Source organism: Zeus faber (assembly GCF_960531495.2).
Source record: "Zeus faber genome assembly, chromosome: 14".
Taxonomy (NCBI): domain Eukaryota; kingdom Metazoa; phylum Chordata; class Actinopteri; order Zeiformes; family Zeidae; genus Zeus; species Zeus faber.
The window spans coordinates 11788093-11803800 of record NC_137200.1 but is presented as its reverse complement, the minus strand read 5'-3'; the positions used below and the strand labels follow the sequence as shown (position 1 = coordinate 11803800).

Below are 15708 nucleotides of genomic sequence, written 5' to 3'. Positions count from 1 at the left end.
CTCTAGTGTGCTAAGCTATGGGGTTCCAGGATTAGGCAGGGGCAACACATTTATCCGTGCTGTTCCAATGCTCTTCATCTGCTCTACCAGAATAAGAGCATAGAGCAACGGACCGCTTGAAAAATGCTTCTCCTGAACAGCCGGTTAATACTGGACCCGAGGGGTGTTGGGGACCTGTTGTCAGTTCTAATTGTCTCTCTCCGCCCAAAGCTCGCTGTACTCCGCAGAGGGAGCCGAGCCGAGTCGAGCCCCAGACAGCGATCCGACGGACGGGTCAGAGCGGCGTTGCGACACAGTGGAAGGATTCGGACAAAACCAAATCAGAGAAACAAAGAGCGAGAGAGCGAGAGAGAGAGGGGGAGAGAGAAATGAGCGTCCCCAACCCCATTCCATTTATCTGCCTGTTTCACCGGGAATTCAGTGTGGTGAATGAGAGCGGTCAGGAGAGGAGACCATTGTGGCTTAACAAGCTGGCACATTTGGATGTGTGGACCCCGCCAGTCTTGGCTAAAAAGATGACAGAGCGGGTGTGATGTCAGCTGTGGAACCGGGCGGGACGGTTCCTTCTGGGATGCGGGTGACTGCGTTTTCTCACCCCACTGACAGTTGTTAAGACGCCTAGCGAATCGGGGCACTGCCACAAAACACAGGATCTCTAATCTCCCGGGCAGGGTGGGGATGAGGCCCCCGGGAGCCATTTCATGTGGTCAAGGGTGAATATTTGCTATGGCAGAACACTCCTCAGCCCCTCTGTAAGAATTCTAATAAAGGTTTCATATGTGTTTATGTGTAATTAGAGAGATAATAACAATTTCCTTAAGCTGCTGAAAGCGCTAATAACGCATTCAAAAATACACAGACGTCTGCTATGCTTGGGCACATTGCCTGGGAACAGAATCTGTGATCATATAAATTAATAATCAATCTTTAATTGATGTGCTTGTGAGATATCATTTGTATAATGTGCCAGCAGGAAGCGACTGATCATGACCAGGTTTTTAAACGGATCTAAGTCTGCGCTTATGCAACACTTATCTTAAAAGCTGTTTCGTTAACGTTGGCATGCTGCTGTTTTGAAGCTTGAGCCGAATTTATTTAAAGAAAGCATGATTGACAGGTGGAATGCAAAGTTCCAGTCACAGCTGAGTCTCTGTCCACCTTTTACCCATGTTGATGAATTATATGAGCAGCTTGCATTATATTGCATTGCATTATTGAGATATATGTTGTGATGATGTATGAAAAAGAATGTTTATCAAAATCTCTTGGGATGATGATGTAAAGTTAAATGTATTCAGAATAAGGACTTTTGCAAACCAAAGCCCACTACAGGCGAATTATGTCGGCGTTTAAAGAAGAGCAACATGACTTCTGCTTACATAATCAGTTGAATCACTGGGCCTTCCGCGTCCTCTTGTCCAAGGAATTACCTGCATAACGGCAATAAAGCTCCCCTATGTTGGCCTCTCTGACCATCCTTCCACTGAGAATGTACAGTGGCGCGGCATAGAAAAGAAGTCTGCTTTCAAATGAGCACATTTCTTGTCGGATGCTTTTTCCTCGGCATTCATCCCCGCCGCGAGTCTCAAAGGGTTAAGGGCTTAATGCAAACAGGTTTCAGAAGTGATCTATCTGTTCGCTCTCCCCGAGCCAGCAGCAGGGTTTATGTGAATAATAAATTGCGCGGGCGTAGCCTCCAATGTTATTGGTAATGGGCGTGGAGACACATTCAGATTGCTCTTACATTCACCGGGCTTAGGAATGCGTGCAAGAGCAGAGCGCTGTCGACGCAGCAGCGGAGGGCAGAAGCTTGCCCTTAATTGCTCGCTGCAATTCATGAAATTCATACGGGCGTTCAAACTGTTCGGACACACAAAGCCCTCAGACCTGACAGCACCTGCGGACACCAGCACACATGCACAAACACACTTTAATGAAATAAAACTGTTTCTGCATCCAGCTTGGTATACTAGCATTATAGCACAGCATTGAGTAGACAATAGATAAGTATCTGAACTACAATTAGTATGTGAACATGCTTTATATGTCAATAACCGTAGTATGCGGATAGAAAATAGTATATGAAAAGAACCAGGATGATTAGTATGCAAACACTGCACGCTAGGCTGGCAAGACGGGGGTAAAAGTTTCCATGCAGTGTCGTCGTCAACCTGTACGCTGGACAATAGTACGAAGAAGTAGTACATGGTATGCCATTTCATAAGTGGAGCACCTTCTGCGCATGCATTTCTTTTTTTCCCATTTATTATTATTTTTTTTTATGGAAAGCACTGGAGCACTGGAAACTGTATGTATCGTGATGAAATTTGAGAAAGGTTTTTTCTTTTTTTGTTGTTTTTGCAGGTTCCAAAACCATTCCCCAGAGACCAGGTTGAATCCGCCGTTGTTTTCAATGATTACTGGCATTATCTGTCCTTTTCTGCATGCGCTAGAGCTGTTTTGAGGGCAAAGGCATCAATTATAGATCTCCATGCCGGTATGATTCCTTTCACGTCCGTGAATGAAAACATACAGAGGGGAGACATTTTACATTTCACACAACCGCCTAAATGAGAGCAGCCAGGAGTGTTATGACTATGTAGGGACAGAACACCATGAGTCAAATGGGAAGGAAATAATTAAATAAATTAAAATAAACTGCACTACAATAAATTTCCTCTGAGTCACAATGGTGTGGGATTTATTGGAACGCTCTCTCATCTCGGAGGAAATGTCAAACAAAATGCTCACCCCGGCATATGAAAAAAAATACATCTGGGGTCTTGTAACTTTCACTAACAGTGCATTAAAAACCTACATACAACACATGCTTCTCCCCTTTGGCCTTTACATTAAATATTCAATGAGGGGTGCGGTGGCCCACACTCCATTTAAAAGGTAGTGGAAGGAAAAGAATATAAAAAAAGAAAATAGTCAATCACTGTGTTGAGAGAAGTGAGGCTGGAGCGCTAAACAGCCATTAAAGGAGCATGGGAGGGCACGACAAATGGCCGTAACAAATCTGCCCCACTTAGCTGCGAGGCATCAACTTTCAGAAGTGTGCTCAAAATGATTCTCATTTGAATCTGCCTCCCATAACAAGCCCCAGCACTCGGAGCCCCCACTTCCAAGCACCGCCCGACCCACCCACCCCCCAACAAGGAAGAACAAAGGAAGGCGGAGGATGAAAGAAATAGTTCTGCTCACTCACTCCAGAGTATCCGGAGCTGCGCTTTGCTCCTGCCCACCTCCGTCGCTGAGGGGGGAGGTGCAGGGTTGAGCGTCGGAGGTCGAGGGCTTAGTTGGACGGGTCGGTCGGTGTGCAGGGGCGCAGTCTACTGTACATTGCCTGCCAAGCCATCGAACCGGAAATAATTGCACACATTCCATATATAGACGAGGTGCGCTGTTGGTTGTCATCCCAATGTTAGAAAGGCAGAAGAAGATAAAAAAGAAAGGGCTCAGGGGCCAGGAGTGCAACGTCGCTGGACTCTCTTTGAACCCGACTTGGAGCACCGCGCCGCCATTAACATTGTGTTATAAAGCAGAGAGACATTTGCACTGGGATGCGGCCATGCAAGGGAGGCACATTAGGCAGCCCCAATGACTTGGGACTGGCTTCTGTTTGCCTGTATCCTATTTATGGACATGATGAAACCTTGACCCTCTATCGAGTTCTTCGCCAGAATTGACGGCAGTGACCAAATCCCTTTTTCTGGAAGTGTTTCAAGCATGCATTTTGGGAGGGAAATGGCAAGTATTTTAACAGCGAAATGAGCCGTAATAAGTACCAGCGTTTAGCAACGTAATAATATAGTTATATATATACTCGTTTCCGAGGTGTTGGAATGACCTAAGACTTTTGGAATTTTGTCCAAAATGGCTTTGACTTTGCGAATATTCTGAAAGCTGCCACTGCTGACTGGAGTGCTTCAAATTTAATATCAACAGCGGAGAATTCAGTCATGGCTGCAGAGTCAGTACATTTTTCAGTTGCTAAGTGACAGCGAATTTGGCACGAGCGTTGTTCTCGAGACCAATCTTTAGAACGGACAATAGAATTGGAGGGGGGTAATGTATTGGAGCGGGCTGTTGGGCCAGCTTTTTATTTCTACATTTTCCATTAACATAAAAATCTTTGAGATAATATCGAACTTCTCCCTTGCTAAACAGACACTATTATTCATCTTGCGGGCCTGTTTGGCAGCCTATCAATACCATTCAATAGAGAATGGAGAGAAAGATGACAAAATGTGTAATTGTAACCCAACAGGGTGGCCTATGTGGGAATGCGGCGTGTCCAAGTCTCGACCCCAAGCATTACATGGTGCATGGCCCACTCTGACTGGCAGACAGAGAGTCACACAGCACTGGCACTCCTGAAAATCGCCCCGGACCCTTATCTCCCAATCCCAAGGTGAGGCCACATGGGAAATCTCTTAGAAGGCTTTGTGCAGACTGAGGGGGCCATCAGCCCTACTATGGTTGGGTAGAGAGGGAGAGTACGTCCGATTCTGAGGAAATTACAAAAGGGCCGCGTTTAAGGGCTCTCCCTTCAAAGCCGGCATTTATGGATGCGAGTGGTCACAGATGTCTGCGCCACAAACAAAAAAAAAAACAAAAACATAAAAAGAACCTCAGCCGAAATACATACAGAACCCCAAAGAGGAGCAGTTTTCATTTTTGTGACGTCTCTCTTTTGATCTCTCTGTATAAAAAGAAGAAATCAGAAAGCCTCCCGTTGCCGGAAAAAGACAAAAAAAACCTCATATTGCATGATCAGCCTAGCAGCACTGGGAAGATAGGCGTTAACGCGGCATGATACCCCGGGTCCGATTTCCCATGAAAGCGCCCGGGGCTGCGGAAAGCGCGAGCACCGTTCCTCAGTTCCCTTCCCAACGCACCTCTCCGCAGATGCCGACTCGCTTCCTGACACCACGCGCGACTCACATTGTGGGGACCGGCTTTCGTGCCTCGCCGGTGTCGAGCCGTCATTACCGCGGGGTTTGGGGGCGGAACTGTGCCCTCTCTGACACAAAATGCATTAATATTTGAAAAATGGAAATCTGCAGCGACATTTCAAAACCATGTAGTTAAACACTCAGGCTCACGAACACAGACACACACAGACACACCCACACGCACACACGCACACACACACACACACACACACACACACACACACACACACGTGCGTGCGTGGTAAAAACCATCCAGAGAATAAAACGGCCCATTGGAGGAAAGCGGGGGGCACTGTACATGCACGGCCGCTCCGTGTACAGTATTTGAGGATGAGTCAACTCGCACAAACAGCAGCTGCAATGAGCCGCTCCTCTGGGGCAGAGAACTCATCATTAAAACCAAAAGATAGCTGCTGGAGAAATCCAACTTCTCCACGCCACTAGCTCCTTGGAAACGGTATCGGGCAGCCCATCCTTCCTGCTTGGCAGAGCTGTGTCCATTACCACGGCAATTGCTGGGCAAATCTCTTGGCAGTCACGTTACAAAAGGAGAAAAAAGCTAAAGAGGGAAAGAGAGTGGGAGAGAATAAATACTGATAAAACCTGACCAATTTCCTGTCTTTTTTGGACTCCGTGAACGAGGCCGGGACAGGTAAACTTGGCATCGCCTGAAAGAGGAAACAATCACAAAAACAGGACCCATCTAGTTCAGTTGGAAATCCCTAAAGGTTTAGAAGATAGAGGTAACAAAGTGTGTGTGTGTGTGTGTGTGTGTGTGTCTGGCGGGTGGGGGAATTTTGCAGCAGATAAAAAAATAAAAATAAATAAATAAAAAGATCTTTGAGAGGAGGCGGAAGGGCAAAGGGTTATGCCCCAACAGTAAACTGTCTCCCCTGCAGCGGAAAGGGATGGAGTTGGGATAGATTGGTCGTCTGCCTGCGTATGTGTACGCACAGTTTTAACGCCAAACACTTACCAGAGAATTCACTCTTACTTGAGAGGGACGAAAAAATAAATACATCGGTATTTTGAAAGGTGGGGAGAGAGTTAAAGCAACAACTGCAACCCTAAAGGCTTTCTGTGGGGAGTGTGGACCCAGCTCTTGCATCCAGTCAAAACTCAGTGACATTTGTGGGTATTTTTTTTTTTTGTTTTCATTGAACACGAGCTCCCGCAAAGGCCCAAGCCTTTCAATTATTTTCCCTTCCCCAGCCCCCTCCTGCTCCTTTTTCGTCTTCGAACATTGAGGGGAGAGACTTCCTCATTTTGGGAAACTGTCTTGTTGCATTACTCAGCTGCACATCAGCTTCAGTTCACAGGCAGATGGTCTGACATTATTCTTCTGGAGATATCTCTATTGATGCTGTGGGCGTTTCTAGCTTTGGCTATACGGTGTGTGTGTGTGTTGGCGCGTTGGGGGTCACACCCACCGATAGTGGGTACTAGCTCACATTATAACCTTGACACATGTCAAGGTTATCACGTGAGGTGGTACCCCCCCCCCCCCCCCACACACACACACACAGACGGACACACACAAAAAAAAGAGAAAAACTGTCCTCCCTCTCGCATATTGTCTCGGACGAAAAAACATAAATGCGGGAACAATTTCTGTCGGGGTGTGATGCGGAAAAAACGATCCCCTCGGATGAAGTGGCTGCTCTTGATACTTGATCCAAGGCGGTCGCAAATCACATCAGCCCGAGGGTTGACATAAAAGCTGGCACTGAATCAATTAAAGGCAGAGAAAATAACCCCTTTCCTGCTCTACATCCTGGTACCAGGGGCGGAAATTACGGGCGGTGGGGGGGGGGGGCGGCGGGGGGTCCGGACCCTCCCCCTTCCAGGGAAAAACAGAGAGTTGTCCCCCATCATTATGTCATTGTAAACATAACTATATTACAATTTGCACCGCTTCTCAAATTGACGGCCTTGCCCCGTACTTAACTCTAAAAACATTGCCGTGTCGTGCTACTTATAATTACAAGTAACGATGTTCACATATAAGGCTGGACGACAGTGAGGGAAGAGGGGTGAGCGCTCTGAAAGGAATCCCTTTCGACTTATTCGTATTAAAAACTCAATAAGGTTATGTCACCGTGGGCTGGAGAGCGGCGACAATTTCCATCGCAACACGGAGACAAACCTGGGAGTGGATGAAAAGTCGGTTGACGTACGGAATGTGAAAGCGTCGTCGCACGGATTCGACAGATGAAATCCAGCGATCAGTGTACGTACAGTCTAGTGTGAGTATATGTTGAAGTCTCGCGGGGGGGGGGGGCGGTGAAATCAACTGTATATTTACGTCCAAACTATTAGAGATCTGGAGGATGAAAGCTGGATCGAAGATTCGATCGATAGAAAATAACCACCAGAACTTATACTTAATGAATAATTCTGAAGGAGTAAATACGCATGTAAGTTTTAGTACTAAAAAATGAAGGGAAAATGAAATTCCATTGGCCTTAAAAAAAAAAAAAAAAAGAACCGACCCCTGTATAGATTGGGTCAAACGCTAAAAAAAATAAAAACCCTGATTCCATCTGATGATTTCCGGACGGGTCCAACGTTAAATTTACCTCCCGCTCACGCGTCTTTCTACGTTATCGCACATGGAAAAACAAAAAAAAAGGGCTTTTCTGATATTACACCAAAACCAACACAGAACATGAATTAGCCAGAGCAAGCTGTTCCAGATGGCCTCGTTTCACACGGAAGACGCGAGGTGAATCCTTCCCATAGTTCCCCGGGATCTAAAATTACGCCGACCGCGGGAGGAGCGCGGTGCGACTGGGCTTGCTTATTCATGGCTGAGAATTGAATTACGAAAGCATAAGCATGGGTTTTTGAAACAAAAAAAAAAAAAAAAAAAAGCTGACTTTTGTCTTGCCTGGAGAGCTGAGATGTGCAACTTTCTTTGGCACGAGAGAAAAGAACAAAAAATTGCAAGACAAAACGAAACAAAAAAAAAAAACAAAAAAAAAACGAACAGGCCATTTCATTAAAATCTTGGCGCTGGCATCTCCCTTACATCCCGTGTGCCAAAGGCCCTTAAGAAGATATCCGCATACATTAAGGCTCACAATGGGAAATACTTCTCTATATGGCCCTGACCTTAAATAGCTCTGTGAGCCCCGTCTCTCCCTCTCACAAAAAGATTAGGAAGGAAAGAAAGGGAGCGAGCGAGAGAGAGAGAGAGAGAGAGAGAGAGAGAGAGAGAGAGAGAGAGAGAGAGAAGCAACACGGAGAAGGTTAGAGAAAGGGATGGAGCGACAAAACGAGAGATGCTAACCAACCAAATCCAGACACGAGGAAGAATGGACGGGGCGCCCAATACCATCCATCCGACGTAACGGAGGGGCCCCTGTGTCTTGAATTGGAAAATGGAATTGCATTTTAGAGTTGAGGGGGAAGCTGACGCAAGCTTCGTCGTGGCTCATCAGGGATGAGCTGCATTGAATAGCAGGTCTCTCTCTCTCTCTCTCTCTCTCTCTCTCTCTCTCTCTCTCTCTCCCCCCCTCTCTCTTTCCGTGTCACACAATGTGTTCCGACAAGGCATGCCGGCGGCATCGCGAGCTTCCTGCGTCGTGTCAACTGAGAGCGCGTGCACGTTGGGTGGAGAGAGGTGCATTTCGCATCAAAAGTTCGGATAATAATAATGTTGATAACAATAACAACACTAATAATACATGACTACTCCAAAGAGAAGTAAAGCGAGCACAGGCAACGGAGGGGAGGTTTGGCAGGAAGCAGAGGACGAGGACAGGAAGTTGCCCTGTTCTGGCTCGGGGAGGCTGAGGCCAACGGGCAGGTAGCTGGCAGGGATAAGCTGCTGCTGCAGAATGTGGGTCACTTCCCTGGCTCTCACTGCTCACTCTCTCTCGCCCTCCCTCTCTCTCTCCCTCTCTCTCTCTCTCTCTCTCTCGCTCTCTCTCACCCACACGTTCCCACCCTCCGAGCTCTCTCCTTTGGCGCAGGGGCGTTTGAATACTGCATGCCGTACTACTGCGGGACCCTCGAAGTAGTTGGCGGCGGCTCGACAGCCGAGGCCATCAACTGAGGGGGGGGGGGGGGTTTGGGGACGAGGCCGATGGCCATTTAGTGCCGTGCGTCTCCTGCGCAGCGAGGCGGAAGTGTCCTCAGAGTTCAGGGGAAATGTCACGCGGCGCGGCGAGCGGCGAGCTGGAGGACTGGCCCCGCGGCGGCAGCGGCACCTGTGGCGCACGCCGGCTGTGTTCGGCGTGTGCAGCGGCTGGGATGAAAGGGTCCGGCTCGACGGCGAGGGGCCGGAGGTGCGGAGGGGCCGCGCGGGGTCGCCCATCACCGCCTCTGTCTGACTCAAGACGAGCGCTGCGTGCCGGATTGTGTTAATACCGCAATGCACTTTGTAATTGCATTGCCATGGTAACAGGGAGTTCACTGCTGTCAAGGAGCACGCACACATCATCTGTACATCGGCGGCCTTTCAGTGGGAAAGGGGTGGAAGGAAGATTCCACAAGTGGCCAGACTCACTCTCACTCTCTCTCTCTCTCTCTCTCTCTCTCTCTCTCTCTCTGGCATCCTCTGCATACCAACCCCTGATCTTCAAAGCTGAAAGGAAAAGGAATGGAACAAATGATAGCGGAAAGAGAGAGAGAGAGCGTGTGTGTGTGTGTGTGTGTGTGTGTGTGTGTGTGTGTGTGTGTGTGTGTGTGTGCGGTGGGGAGTCTTCATCTGGGCTTCTGAATCATCTTTAAAGATGTTCCCTGTTACATCTTTAATCATCTTTCTTGATGCGCGGGGACAAGCAGACAGTCAGCTTGCAGAACTATTGAATTCACACCCCATTGAGTCGAGGAGGAGGCGGAGGAGGAGGCGGAGGAGGAGAGGGGGCTTGACTGGAGGTACTCCCACCCTCTCTCTCTTTTAACTCTCCTGTTTTATCATTCCCTCAATGCCCGCCTCCGTGAGAGAGAGAGAGCAAGAGAGAGGGCAAGAGAGAGAGAGAGAGAGAGAGAGAGCGAGAGAGGGAGCCTTGGGCCGCAGAAGACATTGGTTGTGGTCTATTGATGACTAACACGGGCAGTTAAATGATTCAAGCGGGGAGGGGGTTGGATCTTTTGTCTTTTCTTAACAAAGCCTGCGTAGTACAAAGCGTCCTTGTATTTCTGTTACATCACTGAGAAGTTCTTCTTTAAAAAAAAAATAATAATAATTCAATCAGCCTTTTGGAATCTAGACTTCCGGCGAGGCGGGGCACGTTGTGACTGACGAGATGATCCATTTCACCGAGTCTCCTTGAGCACAGATGTTGCACTGACGGTGGAAAGACAAATGCCTGGGATTCCAGAGGGTCCAGGACTTGATAATTAGTAGTAAGTCGTCACGTGCACACACACGCGCACACACACACACACACACACACACACACACACACACCAGAGTTTCCATTGGAACAAACTGGTGGCGGTCAACGTGTCCAGGAAGATTTCAATTTCCTGGGCAAATGGGAGACATTCCGCTCAAATATGATCTGTGCTTATTGAGCTTCGAAACACTTAAGAAGCAGGCTACGTAGAGAATGACATCATCGAGGCAGGCAACAATTGTGCTCGGAGGGAATTATTTTCAGCGGACATTATGACCGGAGAGATTTAAAATATGTCGGACTTCAACAGATTACTCGGTCAAAAACCGGATAACGGAAATGCTGAGACAGACAGACAAACAGACAGCCAGACAGACAGACAGACAGACACACGCAATCTAAACAAGTCTAATGAAAGCAATTCTTGATGCTAGATTTACTGTAAAGTGATCATTGTATATTGAAGCGACCAGCATCCAAATAGACTGGTCTCTGCTTAATCATAGATAATGGATTTTGTACATATGGATCGCTGCTGAGCGGGATGTGCATTGTTACACTTTCCAGAGTATTTACATCAACATCACGAGGTGACTACATGTGTCGTGGCCATTTTATAGTGTAATGACATGAGACAATTAAGTCCAATGTTTCAATCTTCCAGTCACACGTTTATAGTAAAGGATGGGTTGGCTATTTTCCAACCTTGTAAAAATGTCGATCGCCATCATTTATAACTGTTCAAACCTCCCTGAACGTTTTGCTAACGAGAGCGTTATCGCTCCCTGCTCGTGCGTGAATGCAGTCCAATAAGCCTCAAACATTTCGAATCATTTAAGGAGGACTCAGAGAATTTGTTTGTCCTAAACCTTATTTTTCATCTTTTTTGAGAAGAAGAACAATCTTTAATCGTCACACAGCACACCACACTACAACACATGCACGCACACACACATGCTTTGGGTGGTGGCCGGTGAAATGTGGCCTCTGCTTTTGACCCATCCTGGCTTGTCCTTCCTCCGGGGGCGCAGCCAGGAGCAGTGGGCAGCATTCGTCGACGCGCCCGGGGACCTGGTGATGAGTGTCCACCGCTGGTCAAACGATGATGGGTGCATGTTTTTGGTGCGGGTCCTTACTGACGTGAGGTGGAGGAAACCCCATGTGAGCAGGGGGGGGAGAACATGCAAACTCCACACAGAAAGGCTCCTATTTGGGTGATAACCCGCCGGAGCACGGTGCCAACAGCGCCTCAGGCGGGAATCAAACCCAGGACCTTCTTGCTGTGAGGCAGCAGTGCAATTGACTGCGCCACCGTGCATTGTCCTTGTTTTGGATTATTCGTCATTCAGACTGATTGGCATCAGAATTGTTGAAATTGATCCAGTACGGGGAGAGTCATTTCGCTGACTGCCAACACGAGGTAACCAAAAACAAAATCCTTATCAAGTGTCTGTGTTCCTGTCTAATTTAATACTGAAAGAAAAAAAATGCAACTATGGGATAATTTTTTATTTTTCGTTTTTTTTTTTTTCCCCCCCACATAAACTGCAATGCTCCTCGGTGTGCAGACCCTCTTTCCGAGTTAAATATAGAGCTTAACTGTTATTAAGTCAGGCCTGCTCGGATTTCAGGGAGTTATTGTTGCCTGGTTCATTTTCCGAGCAAATTTCCAAATTGAGACGACTCTTACGATGACGCCACTCATATTTGCGACTTGTTTCATCATCGCTGAAGGTTCACGGTAAATATTGCCCCCCTGCCCGCCCCATTTCATTCTCACATCTCCTTCAAACTGAAAAGTACAAGCACACCCCCCCCCAAAAAAAACCCCTCACTTTCCAAAAACTTTGACGCTGTGAGTAATTATTTACTCTAAACACTGAGCCGACAACAAAGACATGAAAAGGAGAAGCGGCGACATAGAGAGAAGCGAGACGCGCCCCAAATCCCCGAAGCTACGATTCCACAAGAAGTGGGTCGACTCACGCGGAGCAACAGGGAAAACATGATAATTAAAAGCAATTATGGCCTTCTGTCAGATGGCGGACTGCTCACGTCAGCCGATCGAGAACTAATTCTCGATGGCCGATGCTGTTTCTTTTTCCACTGAACAAATAACAGCCGAATGCGGCGGAGAATGAATCCATCTATGCGACCGGAGCTGTTGAAAATACTCTCATTACTCAGATCGTTTATGCTTCTTCCGTAAACGGAACACAATGGCTGACGTGCCGTGGTGAAGGCGGGCACGTCTGTCGCCAGAACCGTGACTAATAAATTGAAAGGTTTTTGTGTGTGTGTGTGTGTGTGTGTGTGTGTGTGTGTGTGTGTGTGTGTGTGTGTGTGTGTGTGTGTGTGTGTGCGTGCGTGCGTACGATTAGAACAAAAGCAATGCTGCGATGATGGAGAGTCATGTCGGCGCCTGTTCTGCGCGAGAGAAACGTCACCGCAGCAGCGACACCCTGCTGTGCATGTCTGCGCTGGAGCAAAACACTGGCCCTGCGTGTTTTACTTCCTAAATAGATAAATAAATAAATATTTTTACCCGGAAACCGTGACTTTTGCTTCTCTTGCCTTGTTATCTTACCTGGCTTTAATTACTGCCGTCACGTTACGTAGTTCAGTGAAGGGGGAAATTAATGGGAAGTATGAAATGTGTGATTACACGCTTATTTGGCTTTTAAGCAGTGGAATGGACATAAACGCACTGCACAGCGCCTGTGGTTGGAGTCCTAAGAAATCCTCAGAGAATATGCATATGTGACTACATTTATTTGCACACCGTTACGTGTGTCATAACACCCTAACACCGGACTTTTGTCACAGCATTACGCACTTAAGGACTTAATGTATGGATTATACCTTACACATACAGCGTTATGGTGGCCGCGGTAATATTCAACAAGGTATTTCAGATATTAATGATGTAACCGAGCAATGTTAAGTAGGGTCAATAGAGCTGCACTACCACAGATATTTCAGCACAATATCCAATGTGACCTCATCCATGAGAGATTTCACCTTGCCTGCCTTATGCCCCCATGCTGGCAACCTTATGTTACGTCAAAGCAGTAGATTAATGAGAGGAGACACGGGTGTGCAATTAATGTCAAAGCAATGATTACGGGTCTCAAAGTTGAAGTGAGGGCTATATTTTCATGACATAATGTAGTTTAATGGGGGGGGGGGTCTTGTTAAAAGACAAACATTTTATATGCGCAAAGTTAGACTTACTTGAGGGAGAACTGCTCGATGGTAGAGTTGGGCATCAAGTAGAGGAAGATTGTGAGAGTCTCTCCAGGCTTCAGGGGCTTCTCGGGCAGCCTGAGGAACATATTTTTGTCCAGCTGCTTATCCACCAGTTGCTGCTCATGGCTGGCCTGGTACAGGCTGATACTACCAATGCGCAGCAGGGGGTGCTGCGACAACGGCTCTCCCCTGGACCCGCCCCGGTGACCTTCGTTGCAGTCCCCACCTGCATTGGGTTCGTGCAGGGTGTAGTAGAGCTCGGCCTGCAGGGTCTCGCCGGTAAGTCCGTCCAGGAGGCCTTCGGTGGAGCCTTTCCTCCGGCCCAGCGGGGCCATGTTGGTGTTGAACCAGGTTGGAGGGAGCTCCAGCTGGGCAAGGCACTGGGCCAGGTTGCCTTTCATCTGGCAGGAGGTTTTAATTTCTCGGACGTCGCGGAAGGCGTGGAGCCGGACGCAGGGCAGCTTGTCCTGGGCCTTGAAGTCGTCCCAGTCCCGTCCGGCGATGTAGAAAAACACCTGAACGGTCGGGTTGTTCGAGAAAACCCGCGCCTGGACAATAAAGGCCCGGACCTTCCAGTTGACGGTCAGCTGGCCGGGGATATCCAGTGGGCTGGCGGGCTGGAGAAGCTCCTTGGACAGGGCCTGGTCCCGGGCAAAAGGCCCAAAGCTTATGTTGATTGCCGGGAGGTCCTTGGTCTGGAAGACAACAAAGCTCTCCGAGCGTTGCAGGGGGTGTCCGTTGTTGGGACCACCACTGCTGCTGCCGCTGCCGGTCCTGCCGCCGACAAAGACTTGCCCTGTCGTCTGGACCTCCTGCAGGAAGAAGGCAAGCTGGGCGTTGGACAGTTTGAAGTTGGCGGGAAGGTAGACATTCGGCGGCGAGGGGCTCGCCGTTGCCACCGAGGAGCTGAGAAGGACATCCGAGCTAGTTGGGGAGACTTTAGCTGCGAGTGCTGTGAAGTGATAAGAAGAAACTAGAGTTAGAAAAACAAAATTTCCAGGTGTCTTTTTTTTTTTTTTTTTACTTCTGTGTTCTGCGTTTTTGCAGATTTAAAAGAGGAGAAATTGGACAACAAAGTGCAGAGGAGATTACCTCAAATCAAATTAATTTTGGGCATTAGGTGTGGAAAAAGCAGAGTTTAAGTAAAGGGCAGGAAGGGGGGAGGGGGCAGGAAGAGATAGATAGAGAGGAGTCGCAGAGGTCACAGTTATTCACTCAGCACAGGAAGAGGGGGTTTTGGGGGTGGGGAGGGGTTGTGAATAAGGTCAAACACACACACTAATCAGCTGATAACTGTCCAGCAAATGACAAGCGTCTGGAGGCCGTGCGGTGACAGGGAACGTGTCGTGGACGTTAACAAGTTGCCTGGCAACACGTCTTTAGCTCGAACGTGACCACATGTTAAATGACTCTGTTTTTCCCTCTGCAATCACACGCCAGTGCCCAGGCAAGGATTGATCTGGGAATCTCGCAGGCTCAATGAGCACAAAGCTCCAGGGTAATCGTCAAACTGAACAAGCGTATAAGGGGAGTATAAACACAAAGGTAATCCTGTTTCAAAGACCAGACTGGGTTTGAACTACTCTGTGAAACAGTGAGAGGCGTCCACTAAGGAATGTTTTTTTGTTTTGTTTTGTTTTGACAGGGTTCTCACACACGCTTCATAGCAATCAAAACAAGGCATTCACCAGGACAAAAGAAAAAAAAGGCAAAACAACATTAAAGTGACATACTTATTAAAATTACCCAAAACTGCGCATAAAAATGAGGTTGCCTGTCCTCGCAGTCCAAATCATGGATAAAAAGTCCCATATTCCAAATGGTTTTATCATTGAAGTTGTATCCTTTAACTTTGGTGAAAAAGAAAACAGACAAAAAAAATTGCCCAAAAGTAAACAAGCCTTGTAGTCCCTGTGGTAAAAAAAAGACTTCCTTAAAAGTTGTGTGCTCTTCTCCTCTTTGGAAAATGGTATCAATCCAAAAAAATGAATGGAAAGAGAGAGAGAGAGAGAGAGAGAGAGAGAGAGAGAGAGAGTGTGAGAGGGCGAAACAGTTTCGCACTCCCGGATCTCCCCGTTCAACTTGTGCTCCTCTAGTCCTCCCCGCGGTTCAGGTCGCCGTCTGCCGTGGTTTAGCGAGCCCCCCGCGCT

At 47.8% G+C, this 15708-nt stretch overlaps 1 protein-coding gene across 1 annotated transcript in view; it reads right to left on the bottom strand.

Annotated features, from left to right (window-relative positions):
* The window catches only part of tmem132e (transmembrane protein 132E), a gene marked incomplete at both ends in the record, with an annotated part of 88859 nt that extends 73489 nt beyond the window's left edge, over window positions 1–15370 (bottom strand). Inside the window, 2 exons of the mRNA XM_080014090.1 lie at window positions 13544–14510; window positions 15292–15370. Coding sequence (XP_079870216.1) covers window positions 13544–14510; window positions 15292–15370 — 1046 coding nt within the window. The remainder of the gene's footprint in view (window positions 1–13543; window positions 14511–15291) is intronic.
* Window positions 15371–15708: the final 338 nt, after the last annotated feature.